Raw genomic sequence first — 15,871 nt, forward strand, 5'->3', positions numbered from 1 at the left:
TTATAGAAGAAAACAGATAAAAGAAAAGGAAAAAGTCGTTCCAAACAAACAGCTATTTAAAAAAAATTGAACAAACGATAACATTTCAAATTTTACATTGAATTTTTTTTCTAATATTGGCGCGTGTGGCACTCAACTCTTCCTATCGCGCCTTTCTCAAGCCTGGTGGCTTGGCAATAGGACGGGGCTCGTCGAAGGCCGGTTTGAGCCGCTCGGTCAAGCCCCACTGCACATGCTCTTAAAACGCACTCCTAGCTGGAGAATCGAGTATTAAATAACACGTGTCTACCTTAACTCATTTATTTCACCCTAGTAATAATTGTTGATGATATGGTGACAATATTTATTTAGGACAATTCATACATATTAATATTTATGCATGTTGAGTTATCCGCTAAACTACTTATTCGAAAAAAAAGTGTTTTATCAATTAAACTTTACTTTGTTGTACCAATTATAATATTTTCTTTCTTTTGTTTTATTTTTTACGTTGTTTCTGCTAGCGTACTGACAAAGGCAATGATTTTAAAGAATCTATTTATCTACCATATGAAGGATATAGATGTAATACCATGATGTGAATTCTAATATATAGAATTTTTTTATAACCCGTTCTATTGTGCAATACATTTTCAAATTTTAAATTGTGTGAATTAAACTAATTTTTTTATGAGTTGGAATTAAACTAATAATAACATGAAGTAAAGGCTATTTATATATAGGGCGGGTGGGTAAAATTATTAAATTAATTTGAATATTTTATGCATAAGAACAATACAAGGCAACTTGAATTCAATAAGCGATTGTGTTTGGTTATCTTCTATAGATACTTGGTTTATATAGCAACAAACATAATTAATGTGTGTGTTGGCCTAGCGGTAGGTGGTTACTATCCAAGGTTTGAGGTCCTGGGTTCGAATCCAAGGCTTGTTTATATATAAACAAACAAACAGACAAACATAGTTGATTCCTAGTGCGAGAACCATTTAATACAACTCTCACACCGACTACACAATATCTCAATTCGTTTATTGTACTCTACCATTTATTTTGAAAGAAGAATTAACTTTTAAAATGAATAAATCTGATTCTATCCTTTGAGATTTATCACATATCTGTTGAATCACCTTTTCTTTAACAGTCGTGGAGATGACAATCTTCACACTGGATTCAGTTTCTTGTAATTTTATCTATCATTTATTTTGAAAGAAGAATTAACTTTTAAAATGAATAAATCAGATTCTATCTCTTGAGATTTATCACATATCTGTTGAATCACTTTTTCTTTAATAGTTGTGGAGATGACAATCTTCACACTGGATCCAGTTTCTCGTAATTTTATACTCCCTTCGTCCCATTTCACATGTCCTTTTTTGTTATTTTGTGTTGTCTCATTACAAATGGTCAATTTCAAAAAAGAAAATTCTTTTATCTCACAGAAAGTTGTGAGCTCAACCACTTTATCACTTTTATTCTTTAATCATTTTTCTTAATAATTGTGCCCAAAAAAGTAAGGAGTCATACTTAGTGGAACGGAGGGGGTATTTGTTATTGTATCCTACTATTATATTTATTATTTTAATAATAATTTTTATAAGAATAAAATTTATCCTAACATTATATAGGAAGTATATCTAACTTTTATTTCAAAAAAAAAAAGAAATTAAAAAATATATTTAAATTTGAATTTATCAATCCTAATAATGAATTGCTAATGAATAAAAATAAAATTAAACGATAAAAAATAATCAAATATCCTAATTAAACGGAATATATAAATGCTAGTCGATAATTACAAAATTAAAATAATATATATATATATATATAATTAATATTGAAGAAAAAGATAAATTTAAAAAAAAAAAAAAATAGGACACAAAATGAAACAACAAATTTAATAGATTGGATCTCAAGTGAAAATATAACAATCTAATTATATATAGAATTGAAAGTATCACTTGGCAATCCCTTCGCCGTTCGGAACCAAAATGCATTTTTTTTTTTCTTTTTTGTCCTCATTTAAACGAGACGTTAAAAGCGATTCAGGCATAAATGCTACAGCCTTATTCAACAAAATGAGTTTAAATTGTATAGTCCCAAAAAAAGTTTTGCCCTTTTGCTATTCTCATTTAAACGAGATGATAAAGCGATTCAGGCATAAATGCAACAATCTTATTCAACAAAATGAGTATAATCCCAAATAAAGTTTTGCCCTTTTGCTCACTTATTCAGCTTATCCCTTGAAACCGGTTTTAGTTCATAATTAGCCTTAAATTACAAAGAATCCGATGACCTCAATATCAAACCTGATTTCATTATTACAAATAACCGAGAATTATTCAAAATTCATTCTTTGCCAATTATACCCTTTTGAGTCGAAAAGACAACCTTCTCCACATTGCAAACCCTATCAACTAACCAATCTACCTCCTTTATCCTACCCTTTCGGGAAATTTCGCAAAGGAAATTCGGAAATCTACTTTTGCAGTAATTGAAAAGAGCTCCGAATCATAGTCGAAATATTTTCCGATAAGTATATTGTCGAATTCGACTAGTTAAGGAGCATTCTATTTGGTTGCAAATTTATCATAAAAAATTATATATAAAAAAAGGAAAACTTTTATTAGTTTTTTAGTGCTTCCCAACTTTTTAGTCCCATCTTTTATAGGCTAAAAAGAGATGAGAAAATATTATCATACACATGAATCACAGTGAAAATGACAAAAAAAAAAAAAAAAAATGGTTTCCCAATTTTTTTTTGCCACCCTCTATGCAAAAATAATTATTCACTCTCAAGGCCGAGGCATACCTAGTAAGAGGTGGCAGGGGGCTTAAGCCTATCAAGTTATTTTTTTATTTTCCTTTTTAAAATCAACAACTTGTTAGATTTGTGTACGAATTTTTTATAAAAGCCTCTATCATCAAACCGAGTCTTAGAAAAATTATCTTTTAAAAATCTCAAATTTAAAATTTTAAAAAGAGTATTGAAAAAAGTGCAAAAATTTATGTTTTCCATGAAAAGAGACGAGATTACAAAGTTATGCACCAAATTATGCGACGAAACGAATGTGTGAATTCGCAACATAAAACTCATCGAATCTCTCTCTTTATTATTATTATTATTATTATTATTGCGCACACTTTTTGATTCCTTTTCTGCCCTTGCATTCATTAATACTGCCTATATATACACCGGATCATTTCATGCATGTGTATCTGGCGATGAGAAAGTGAAGGGAAAGAGATTTGAAATATCAAATCCTTTTTTAATTTCAATGGCTTCGATTTCTAAGACACTGAATCTGGATATGGACATTTCTGTGCCCAAAACCATCTCAGATGTTCTGACTCAGGTCTCAAGGATACGTGATTCCTCTATGAAATCCTCAGAGTTCGATTTCTACATCCATTTATTGGAAGAAGAATTGAGAAAGGTTGATGCTTTCAAACGGGAGCTCCCTTACTGCATGCAACTCTTGCAAGATGGTTTGCTCTCTCTCTCTCTCTCTCTTTGTTGTCTATCTTTTTTGCTTAAGAGGTTTTTTCATAGACAACGATATTAAATCTTGATATTGCTTCATCTGTCTCCGCACTTGCAATTTTTCTGCTCCATCTAGTCCATTTGAGATTCAGAGTGTTAAAGCAATCCCAGCAGAAATCCCAAAATTATACTCCTATATTTCTCCCTAAAGCTTCCCTATTTAATTTTAGGATCTCGATTTTATAAATACATACATCAGATCTCCTATTTTCTACATAAAAATAATAATTATGTGTGGGTCCTACTAATTATAAGCTTAAAATAAATTTAGGTTGGGTGTAAATTTAAGATTGAATTTAGGTAGGTGTAAAAAATTTTGTGGACCCCATCCAATTTAGGGGATCTGCTGGATGCATTTTTTATCTCATTTTCAATTTTTTTAGCCTAAATTTAGAGTTAGTGATGCATTTAGGTGATCTGCTGGAAGTGCTCTTATATATACTCCCTCCGTCCCTGAAATAAGTTCCTCTTTTTCCTTTTTGAGACGTCCCCCAGATAAGTTCATCTTTCTTTCTTTCCATTTTTGGACAACTACCCCACTACTAATAATACTTTATTTATTCTTACTTTTCACTTTTTCACCACTCTCAATACTAATTATAACACTTTTCATCTTTTCACCACTCTCAATACTAATTATAACATATTTTTCTTCACTATCAATACATTTTACCACTTTTCCTTAAAATCCGTGTCGTCCCCAAAGAGGAACTTATTTTGGGGACGGAGGGAGTATTAAATTTGGCGGCTCATGTCGTGTCTCTCTTTTAATTTTTTTTTATTCTTTTTCTAAATTTTTTCTTCAATTTCAATTTTTTTTATGCTTTAGTTCAATTTTGTAACTATTAACTAAAATTTATATTCATTTAATTTTATTTTTATTGGTCAATATATAATTCATTATTGTAGTTGATGAATAAAAAGTTATGGTATATAATTCTTTTAATATAATTTTTTTAAAAATAAATATTAAAATATAATTCATAATATTATAAATTTTATTTTTATAAACAATATTATTAAAATAATAAATATAATAATATGACACTCACTAAATTATACTCCCTTCGTCCCTTAAATAATTTTCTAACTTCCTTTTTTGGATCGTCACTCAAATAACTTTTATTTCTATTTAAGGACACTACCCATCAATAATACTTCAATTACTCTTACTTTTGAGCTCTCCCTATATTAATTATAACAATTTTTAACCATTTCTACTACTAATTATAACAGTTTTCATCATTTTCTAAATATTTATATAGTTTCATTTTAAAACTTGTGGCACTCTCTCCTAAAAAGTTATTTGAGGGACGAAAATAGTACTCCCTCCGTCCACCAAAGATATGTCACTTTACTTTCGGCACGGGTTTTAATAAAATGTGAGTGAAGTTGGTAGTGGAGTAAGGGTCTCACTTTAAATGTGAGTGGAATTGTGTGGACCCTACTACTAAAAATGGATGTGGCATATTTTTTGTGGACGGACGAAAAAGAAAATTGTGGCATATTTTCGGTGGACGGAGGGAGTATGAGACTCCATGATTTGGATCTCATCCATATTCTAATAGAGAGAATAATTTTTTTTTTGTTCAACTTCTAAATTATTCTTTTATATGCTATACATTAATCTTGTGCTATTAAGAAATTGTATTTTCATAAGTAAAAATACATAAAAAAAAATTATATCTAAATGTAAGTAACTCACATGGGATTATCTATCTCATTTTTAAATGTCTCACTTTTATATTTTAACAATTTTATTTTTTTTAATTTTAATTTATTATATAGTAATATAATTATAACTTAATTAACTAAGACTCACTCGTCTTATATTTTTCTATTTTGAATTAATAATTGATTATTAAAATTAATCAATCCAAAGGAATAACATATATATTATAGATTTTAATTTTAGTGATAAATAAGTAAGATTTAGTATTATATAATACTTCCCTCCGTTAAGAAATAAGACGTTCAAATAATAAATATTGCTTATTGAATTGAGACGGAAAAAACTCATTCCATCTAATTATAAGTGACATGTAAATTATTAATAATGTGTAGATTGGTTAAAAATGATAGGGAATACACCATTTTTGGAAACAGACCAATTATAATAAGACGGCCTAAAATAAAATACATGTCACTTTCAATGGGACGAATAGAGTAATATTTTTCTTTACTTTTATAATAAATATTGATAAAATAATTAAACTAAGAGTCATTATTGGGTGTGGTCGGCCGCATGGCATTCAGCCAGGTCACCCCGCGCCCAAACCCGCCCCCTGACCCGCGCTCTTTTAACCCGCATCCCAAGTTATTACATTTATTTATAGTAATTGTTACTTTTAATAAGCATAGTATATACATTTGGTCGCACAAATGTATTTACCTTCATTCAATATAAAGTTATATTTTCTAAACCATAAACCCTATAAACTAAACTCTAAACCCTAAAACCTGAACATTAAACCTTAATAGTAGTATTTACTTTTAATAAGTATAAGATATACATTTGGTCGCACAAATGCATACTTATGTTAATATAAATATTTACCTTTATTCAATATAAAGCATTATACATATCAATAATTACTTTTCCTTACGATTATAATTATTTGATCAAATAATAATATAATTATTTATGTTTATTAAAAGTAATAATTATTATCATAAAAAGTAATAATTGATATGGAGAAAGGTAATATTTCAAAAATATTATATTTATTGTAATTATTGTTATAATAAAAAGTACTAATTATTATTATAAAAAAAAGGTAGTAATATTTTTGAAATATACATTTCTTCACAATATTAATATTAACTATTTATATTAACATAAGTATACATTTTTGCGATCAAATGTATATTTTACGCGTATTAAAAATAACAATTATTTTAAACAAATATTATAATTTAGGGCGCGGGTCAAAGGGGTGCAGGTTAAGAGCGCGGGTAAGGGGGAAGGTCTGGGCACAGGGCAACCCGGCCGCACCCAAAAATTGGCGTGAAACTAATAGCGAATATGCTAGAACACACAATACAGTGTGGGACAAATAATCTGATTTGATAAATATAATAAATTTCGATCGATATTTGTTTATGAAATATAATTGGTTGGAATTTGATAGCGATCGAGACATTGAGGAAGGAGCGTGAGCGGTTGAGAGAAAGAGATGAAGGAGCGGTGGTAGTGACGGACGAATTGATACCGGTAGAAGAAAGTGGTGATGGAGGAGGGGTAGAACCGTCAGATCACAACCTCAGCGACAAGAAAACATGGATGAGCCGTGTTCGTCTCTGGAATGCTCCTGTCCAATTTCACAACGGAAATCAAACTTTTTCCTTACAATCAGTAGGTCCCCATTTCCAAAATCCAATCACATTTCTGATTCTTTTTTTTCTAAACCCATATTACTTTCCTAATTTAATCTAAAGGTAATATTTCTTTCTAAATATACGGAATTTCATTTAATTTTAGTTTGGTATACAAATTAAAAGTTCTCGTTAAATACACAATTTTTTTTTTGTTCTAATTTTTACACAATTGTCAATGTTTGGTGCATTAATGTTATCGTGTTTAGTTTAAGTGACGTAAACATCCAACTACAGCGTTTAACTCAAGTAGACATTTCAAGCATTCATCTTAACGTTAATTTGGTGACAATTGACAACTATGTGAAAAAATCAACAACATTAAAAGTTCGTGTATTTGAAGGTATAAATTTTAATTTGTGTACAAAATTAGAATTTAATGAAAATTCGTGTATTTTGGTAATGTTTTCTACATACCTTATGTGAGCATCATTAGTAAACACCGCTCTCATTTAGTTCACGTTAGCATTATATTTTTTGTATTATATATTTATTTGTATTCTAATACCTCATAAATTGTTATTGATATCATTAATATATAGATTACATAAAATTACTTATAGCTCAGTTTGTTCTTTAATTAATTAAAGAAAATGCGGCTTTATATAATTTGAAGTCATAGGGAAAAAGAAAAAATCGAGCTTTGATTTTTATATAGGGTTAATTGCCTGTAAATCCACAACGTTTACCCGAAATAAATTAACATTAATATTTGGTTGCAGTGTTTTTAGATTGAATGATTCTTGGGTGAAATGTTTGTGTATCAGAGGGGAGGTGCAGTTGTGGCATTGAAGAGAGGATTGGGGAAGGAAGGTAAAAGGGTTGAAGAAGTATCTGTGGCGGTTCCTGTGGAAGCCATTGATCTGAGCGATCTTCCAAATCAGAAGAAGCAGCGGCGCTGCTGGTCTCCTCACTTGCACAACCTATTCATCGATGCCCTCCTCCGCCTTGGAGGCCCCTATGGTACCTATCTCAAAACTCAATCTTATTACCAGTTGCTCTTCTTTTAAGATACATAGGAATCACTAAGGTTGTAATCGAGTCCGGTACTAGCAAGCTCAACCTCGACTCATTTAAATATTTGGTGTTTAAGTTCTGGTCGAGCTCAATTCAAGCAGAACCTTGTTGAACTTAGCTGATACTCGATAATGTCGAATTCGAGTGTGAGCTCGAACTCGGCTCGTCAAATTAATGTTCGTATAAATGATTTTCTGGCTCCAACTCGTCAAAAATTCATGAAATGCTTGAAAAATATTCAATATGTGTTCTTGATCTTAATTAATATGTTTAATCGAGCTCGAGCTCAACTCGTTTAAGACTTGTGCTCCAACTTGATTGAAGGTTCGTGAATAGGCCCACGTACAAATGAAGACATCCTTATATTCTTATATATGATAGTCTAATATCGATTTTGACTAATCATAAATTAAATTTCATTCCTGCTTTCTAGAATTTTAATTAGGGTTATTAACGTCTAAATACAATAATTTTGAGGATAGTCTAATTTTGCATATTAATTTTGAAAAGAGTAAAAAATACATAAAACTTAATATTATAGTAATTGCTACAACTTCAGTTTTCAGTCAAATTAATGCAAAATCGATACTAAACTCCCATATTAAAAGAATGTCTTTATTTGTAATGGTGTCTATTCACGAACTTTCAATCAAACTAACGTGAAAGCTTTATTATTACTTATTCATATATAGCCATCACACTTGTATATACCAAAAAAAAGGATATATATATATTTTTTATTATTACTCCTTATCAATGCATCAAAAACTGAAAAGATAAAGAATTTAGATTAAAAAAAAGGGTAAAATGAAAAATTTACTGGTATTTGATTTTGTAATTCCGAAATGATACTTAGAGTAGGGTTGCCGCCGGTTCAGAAACCGCCGGTTCCGGGCCTGAACCGGCGGTTCAGGTTCAAAAATTTATTGAACCTGAACCGGCCCGGATGAAATGTAAAGGGCCGGTTTTTGGACCCTGAATCGGCGGTTCCAGGTCGGGCCGGAAACCGGCAGTTCCCGGGCCGAAAACCGGCGGTTTCCGGGCTTTTTTTTCAAATTTTTTTTGTATTCTTTTTTATGAAACTAAATTATTTGTGATGAAATTTCAAAAGTTTTATTCAACTTAAAATATAAAATATAAACATGTGTTGAATCGAAAATATAAACATGTAATATTTTTTATGTCATATTTTTAAATTAAATGACTTGTGTTGAAAATTTACATTTTATAAACATGACAATTAATATATTTTTAAAATAATATTTTGCTATGTCATCTTAATTCTTAAGTAATACTTGTGTTCTTTTAATTAATATCATGTCATTTTTTTTAAAATTTATAACAAGTTGACAATTAAAATATATTTTTTGATTAAATGACTTGTGTTGAAAATTGAAATACAATAAAAGAAAAATAATTCTAACACATTGACAATCAAAATAATGCATAAAAATTGATATTTTTATTGAATTTATTCTATGTACAAAAAAAAATATTACAAGGATACAAATTACAATCTAGAAAATTGAATAAGTAAACTAACTAACATTAACTAAATAACTAATTCATTACAATAAATTCCGAAAGAGAGTTGTCTAAAAGGGGGGAAAAATAATAATTAAGGGCTTGAGCTCAATTTTAATATAAATATTAAAATAGAGTGGCCTACGTATCTTCATTGAATAATGAAGAATCAAAGCCCACGTAATTCTCTTACCTTAACTTACCTAATCGTAGTCCTCCTCGGCCTCGGATCGTTCGGACTCGGTGAATTCATCTTTTGGGCTCTCGTCGGCTTGATCCCATTGGTTCTCTTGAGCTCGCAACTCGGCTTTGGACCAATCATCAAGCAACATGGTGGCCTCCATGTTTCGAGGATCCATGTTGCTTCTTCTTTCGTCCAAGACAAGCCCACCAATGCTAAATGCTTGCTCGACGGAGACCGTGGAGGCCGGGACCGCGAATAACTTCTTGGCCATGGTGGCGAGTATGGGATATTCCCTCTCGTGCTTGGACCACCATCTCAAGACGTCCAATTGTTGACCACCTACATTTTTTAAAGCAAATGTACTAGACAAATATATATCTAACTCGTTAGTAGTATAGCTCCTTTGTGTATGCATAAATGAATAAGCGGCTTGAGCCCATTCGTTTTGATCAAAACTACTTCCTAAGGTGGAGGAGCCATATTGATCTTGTGAACTAGTAGTACCACTTGAAGAGTATGAGGGGTTTGCAAGCATATATTTTTGTTCATAGTCATTAAACAAAGTTCTAAGTGTGTTATCTATTCTAAGTTTAATATCATCTAATGCGGGAAGGTACCATTCTAGCATTTCATTATTTTTTATTCTTGACTCATAAATATCCCTAAAGGTACCATAATAAATTTCTAACATGCGATAAACACCGCCAATTTTTATTGTAGGATCTAAAATCTTAGCAAGTAAAAAAACATCGGGAATTTCAAGAAAATATTTAAGCCACTTAATGATGTGAAAATGTTAGCAGTAAGTAATTTACTCTTTCCCTTACCCTTACCTCTAGTGGGAGGGATTTCCTCCTCAAAGTTGTGACGTGCTTGCTCGGCTTCCTCCTCCGCCTCTTCGTTATGCAAAGTACGTGCATATTCTTCATCCTCCGCTTCTTGAAGTTATCTAGCATATGCTTCACCGGCCAAATCGGCAGCCTCCCGGTGTGCGCGAAAAGGTCCTCGTTCAACTGCCATTTTCACCCTTCTCCTAGAGGATGATGATGGAACTTGATCATTTTGAGTAAACTCGGGAGAAGTGGGAGTGCTATCAATATCTTCTTCGGGGTCGACATTGATAGACTTGCCACGGTTACCACGACCATGAGACATGATAACAAATAAACAAGTAGAGAAGAGAATATAGATAATAGAGGTTAGAGAATAATAAGCAAGAACAATAAAGTAAATGAGCAAGTGAGTGTAGTGATGGTGTAATTGAAATATATAGTATATTATAGTATAGTATTTAGTACTTAATAGTAGTACTAGTAGTAATTTAATGTAAAGCAAGAACAATAAAGTAAAGGAGCAAGTGAGTGTAGTGATAGTGTAATTGAAATATATAGTATAGTATAATATAGTATTTAGTACTTAATAGTAGTACTAGTAGTAATATAATATAAAGCAAGAACAATAAAGTAAGGGAGCAAGTGAGTGTAGTGATAGTGTAATTGAAATATATAGTATAGTATAGTATAGTATAATATAGTATAATATTTAGTACTTAATAGTAGTACTAGTAGTAATATAATGTAAAGCAAAAACAATAAAGTAAAGCAATTAAGCAAGAGAATAGCTAAAGAATTATAGAGCAAGAGCAATTTAACAAGAGCAATAGCAAAGAATGGAGGAGAATTAGAAGTAGAAGAGAAGAGAGTGTAGAATTATTAATACAATGGGGTGAGTTTGAAGGTGGAAGAAGGGGGGTATTTATAGATAAAATTGGGTGGGGAAAAATTAGAATTATAATTTTGAATTTGAAAAAAAAAAAAAAAAACTAAAAATTTTCAATTTTGAGCAAAAGAGTCGGTCAAGGCCTAACCCCTTGGCCCCTAGCTGCGCCCCTACCCCTGCCTGCGCCCCCCTGCCCCCTGACCACCTGCTGCCTCGCCTGCCACGCCGGGCCCGGCGGTTCAGGGCCGAACCGGCGGGTCGCGGGCCGGCAACCTCTTGAACCTTAACCGGACCTCCACTACCGGCGGTTCGGCCCTGAACCGGCCCGGCGGTCAACGGTCCGGTTCAGGGCCGAACCGCCGGTTTCGGTTAGCCCTTGGCACCCCTAACTTAGAGGGTGTTTGGCTGAGCTTATAAGCTCCTCAAAACAGCTTATAAGCTGTTTAAGAGCTTATACACTACTTCAAAGTGTTTGGCAAAATAAGCTCCTAAACAGCTTATAAGCTCCAAAAATAAGCTCCAAGAGCTTATAAACTCCCCAAAAAATAAGTTCCTCTACCCCAACTTATTTTTTTATAATCTCATATGCAACAATCTTTTTACAAATATTTTTCAACTATAATTTATTATTTTCATCATATATCATTTAAGTTCATTTTTCTTCGATTTTCTCTCTCTAAAAAAATATTTTCTCTCTCTAGCTTATAAGCTCAATTATCCAAACACTTTGATAACTTATAAGTTCTTAAAAATGACATCTTATAAGCTCCAAGAGCTTATAAGCTCTTTAAAATAAGCTTAGCCGAACACCCTCTTAATCAAAAGTAAACTTTTTTTTTAAAGACATTTCCAAATATAACACGTTAATGTTGGGCCGGGACGAAAGGAGTACACAAGCAACCTGTGGCGGAGCCACATTGGGCCCCTTGGATTTTATTTTAGGGCGAAGGTGAGGATTCCCCCCTGAACTACACCCCCTAGAGCTTTTAGCCCCCCATACTCGGTCAAAGCGTGTTGACCTCCCCAAAGTCTCGGAAGAAGGGTGCAATTAGGTCCTAGGGTGAAACGGCGCCTAAACGCCGTCTCTCTTAATTTTTTTTATTTTCAAGCGGGCCCACCACTCTACTCACAGCCCCCCTCTTCTTCTCCGGTAGGGTAGACAGCGGCAGCCGCCGCCGCCCTGACTTCCCTCTCTCTCGCGTATGCTCTTTCCCTCAAGCTGCCACACGACACACACACACACAAACTGAAAACGCACACCACACATCCCTTTCCTCTGGCAGACGACAGCAGCAGGCGGAGCCAAACATCGCCGCGTGCCCGAACGACCACGCCGCCTGAATCCCCCTCCCCCTGTCCCCCCGACTCCACTCTTCGATCTGGGTATCGACGCCGCCCCACGCGGCGCTGTCTCCTTCCTCGGCGATGGCGGAGATGCCGCCGCTTCCCTCTGCTCACAAAACCCCCACCGCCCCTGCTTCCCTTTTCTCCCTGAATCTACCCAACAGAAGTGAAACCGCCGCCGTTACCAGCAAGCCTCCGCGTCCACCGCCTCCGATGTCCTCTTCTGAAGTTCGAAGCTATGGAATCCGAGGTGGCGGTTCCGTGGCAGTTGATGGCGAAGGGTTGGAGAAGAGTGAGCAGAAGTTTATTTGGATCGTGAGAGATGCAGGGCGACATCTTCGCCGGAGATCCCGTAAGAGATGACAATGGCGGTGGAGAAGAGAGAGAGAGAGAGAGGAGTGGGACCCATTAGAAATTAAAAAAAAAAAGATTAAAGAAAACGGCGTTTAAACGCCGTTTAACGGAGGGACTTATTTGCACCCTTCTTTCGGGAGTTCGGGGAGGTCAACGCGCTTTGACCGAGTATGGGGGGCTAAAGGCTCTAGGGGGGTGTAGTTCAGGGGCTAATCTGCACATTTGCCCTTTATTTTAAGCAGTAGTAGTAATAGTTAATAATAAAAATAAAAGTTACTAGTATAATTTGTAGTGAGTATAAAACCCCATGGGTTTGTACATATGGACGAAACCTCACTATTTTCATCTTTTAATTTTTAAAACTCGTCACAAAATGGTTGATGTGTCAAATTTTATTTTATTTATATTAAGATAAATGTATAATATCTCTTTTATATTATATTATATATATACCAATTCTTTTATTTTTTTTCATTCTTTATAAATAAACACTAATATTTCTATATATAAATAACTATACATAATACTGTGTCTGAGGGATTCGAGTGATTATTGATAAATAATGAAATAGATGTGATTGAATTAAAAGCAATATCCAAATTGAGTTAATGGGCTCAATTAGCCCTTCTCCTATAAAAAAAAAGAAAAAAAATGTCCACTCAAATAAAAAAATGGAAAAACTAGCATTTTTTAAATGTAAATGTACAATTATACCCTTAATATAGTTACACATTTTTTTGCAAAAGTGTGTAATAACGTAAAAGTGTGTAATTGTGAAAAAGTATGTAACAGTGTAAAATACACTGTCGCACACTTTTTCAAAAATCGTGTAATAATCGCGAAAATCGTTGCACACTTTTTCACAAAAATGTAATAACGTAAAAATGTGTGATTGCGGAAAAGTGTGTAACTGTACACTGTTATACACTTTTTCGCTTCTAAAAAGTGTGTAATAGTGTATTTTACACTGTTACACACTAAAATGGTATTTTAGTCAGAAATGCTATTATTTTCATATTTTTATTTGTATGGCTAAAATTTCCTATGACTAAAAGGTTTTGGTTACATTAGGGTGATGTCTCATACTCCCTCCTATCCTTTTTGTTTGTCATTCTAGCATTCTCAATTATTTATGTTTTAATTGACGTTTTGAAATTTTATCCCAATCTTAACCTTATTTAATATCCTGCATTAATCACAAGTAAAATGACTTTTTCCTATTTCTTCTAGTTTTTGTGATGGATCGCCTCTTTTTTCACCAAATAAATGTTGGGTTAATTAATACTCCATCAAAATAAGTGATGTTTAATAAGGTTATGTTGGGCATAATATTTTTTTATTAAAAAATGTGCTTGAGCTTAGGATGACAAACAAAAAGGATAGGAGGGAGTATTAATTATGTAAAAAAGAGAAATATTAATTAATTAAATATTGTAAAAAAAAATGAATGATTGGATGGTTTAATTATTTATTCATATGGCAAATCACGTGAGACATTGAAAATCTTACAGTTGCCACACCGAAGCAGATAAGGGAGCAAATGAAAGTTGACGGCCTCACCAACGATGAAGTGAAGAGCCATTTGCAGGTCGTTTGGTGGTTACATTAATTACCGTTAATTACCGATGCTAATGTTAAGTATAGTTTGTATTTATAATGTTCTGCGTTTTTAGAAAATGTCTTCAAGGTTATAAGTTATTAAAAAAAAATTAATTAATTTAAGTATCACCTTATAAAATTCGATGATGAACTAATGAGTCACTTTGTTAGTAACATTATTGAATATAAAATTGCAGAAAAAATTCTAAACTCTTAGCATCCAACTAAGAATCTGAAAAACTGACTCATCATTTTGTCGTCAGGATTCTATAAGGCGGGCCCACAAATCAAACTTTTTTTCCAAAATTGAGTGTCTTTTAAGTGAAAACATAAGTTGATGACATTTTTAGAAAACACTGAAAGTTGAAACGCAAGGTATAATTAATCCACTATATAATCATCTGTGTAAATTTTGTGGTGTAATAGTTTATTTTCTTAATTTCAGAAATATAGGCTCCACATCAAAAAATTCTCAGTTGGAATCACTGATGCATCGACAACGGTTGCACATTCTGGCTCACTTGCCCGTGGCAGCGGAGATGAAGATGATGCTCATAAATCCTAATCCGTTTTATTTGTATAAAGCAGGTGGAAAATGCTGGAGTTTTTATAGGAGAAAACAAAAGTCGATTAAGTTGGGCAGTTGAAATATATATATATATATATATATATATATATATATATAGAGAGAGAGAGAGAGAGAGAGAGAGAGAGAGAGAGAGAGTAATAAAATGTTAAGTATGGAGTTAACATCATCAACACATGATTTCATAGTTTGCCAGCTTTTTGAGGAATTCATAAGATGTTAAAAAGGATTACATCTTTGCATGGTTACTCCATGTCATTTGATAATTCTAGGTTTTTGATATGTGGTATCATCTAAATGTCCGTCTAAGATGACTGGTGAAATTGGCTACGATTTGTATTTTTTTAATCAAAAAAGTTGGTTTTTTCTTTTTCATTTTTATAAGAGTTGACTATAAATTCATACATTATAGTTAAATTTATATATATATTCTTTCATACATTATGAAATTGGTGTGAAAATACATAAATTTTGATCATTTCCGAAATTTACCATGAATTAAAGTTTCGCTCAAATTAAAACTAACCTAGCATTGGGTTGTTACTACTTGACCTACCGCCCAAATTTCTATAAATGATTTTGTTCATCTTGTGGTCTAATTCTGGATCAGAACTGCACGTGTTCTAAC

The 15,871-nt window shown here is 32.7% G+C and overlaps 1 protein-coding gene across 1 annotated transcript; it reads left to right on the forward strand.

The window, feature by feature from the left end:
• Nucleotides 1–3,259: 3,259 nt before the first annotated feature.
• Nucleotides 3,260–15,222, forward strand: LOC130990754 (transcription factor NIGTH1-like). Its single transcript, XM_057914982.1, has 5 exons — nucleotides 3,260–3,486; nucleotides 6,673–6,896; nucleotides 7,684–7,879; nucleotides 14,570–14,646; nucleotides 15,103–15,222. Exons 1-5 carry the CDS (start codon nucleotides 3,276–3,278, stop codon nucleotides 15,220–15,222), a joined length of 828 nt encoding a protein of 275 aa, XP_057770965.1. The 5' UTR covers nucleotides 3,260–3,275.
• The last annotated feature ends 649 nt before the right edge of the window (nucleotides 15,223–15,871 follow it).

Source organism: Salvia miltiorrhiza, chromosome 6 (genome assembly GCF_028751815.1).
Source record: "Salvia miltiorrhiza cultivar Shanhuang (shh) chromosome 6, IMPLAD_Smil_shh, whole genome shotgun sequence".
NCBI classification, from domain to species: Eukaryota; Viridiplantae; Streptophyta; class Magnoliopsida; order Lamiales; family Lamiaceae; genus Salvia; species Salvia miltiorrhiza.

Coding starts and splice junctions, on each gene's coding strand:
- LOC130990754 (XM_057914982.1), top strand. CDS start 3,276: ATGGCTTCGATTTCTAAGACACTGAATCTGGATATGGACATTTCTGTG. Junction 3,487..6,672: donor CATGCAACTCTTGCAAGATG/GTTTGCTCTCTC, acceptor GGAATTTGATAG/CGATCGAGACATTGAGGAAG. Junction 14,647..15,102: donor AAGTGAAGAGCCATTTGCAG/GTCGTTTGGTGG, acceptor TCTTAATTTCAG/AAATATAGGCTCCACATCAA.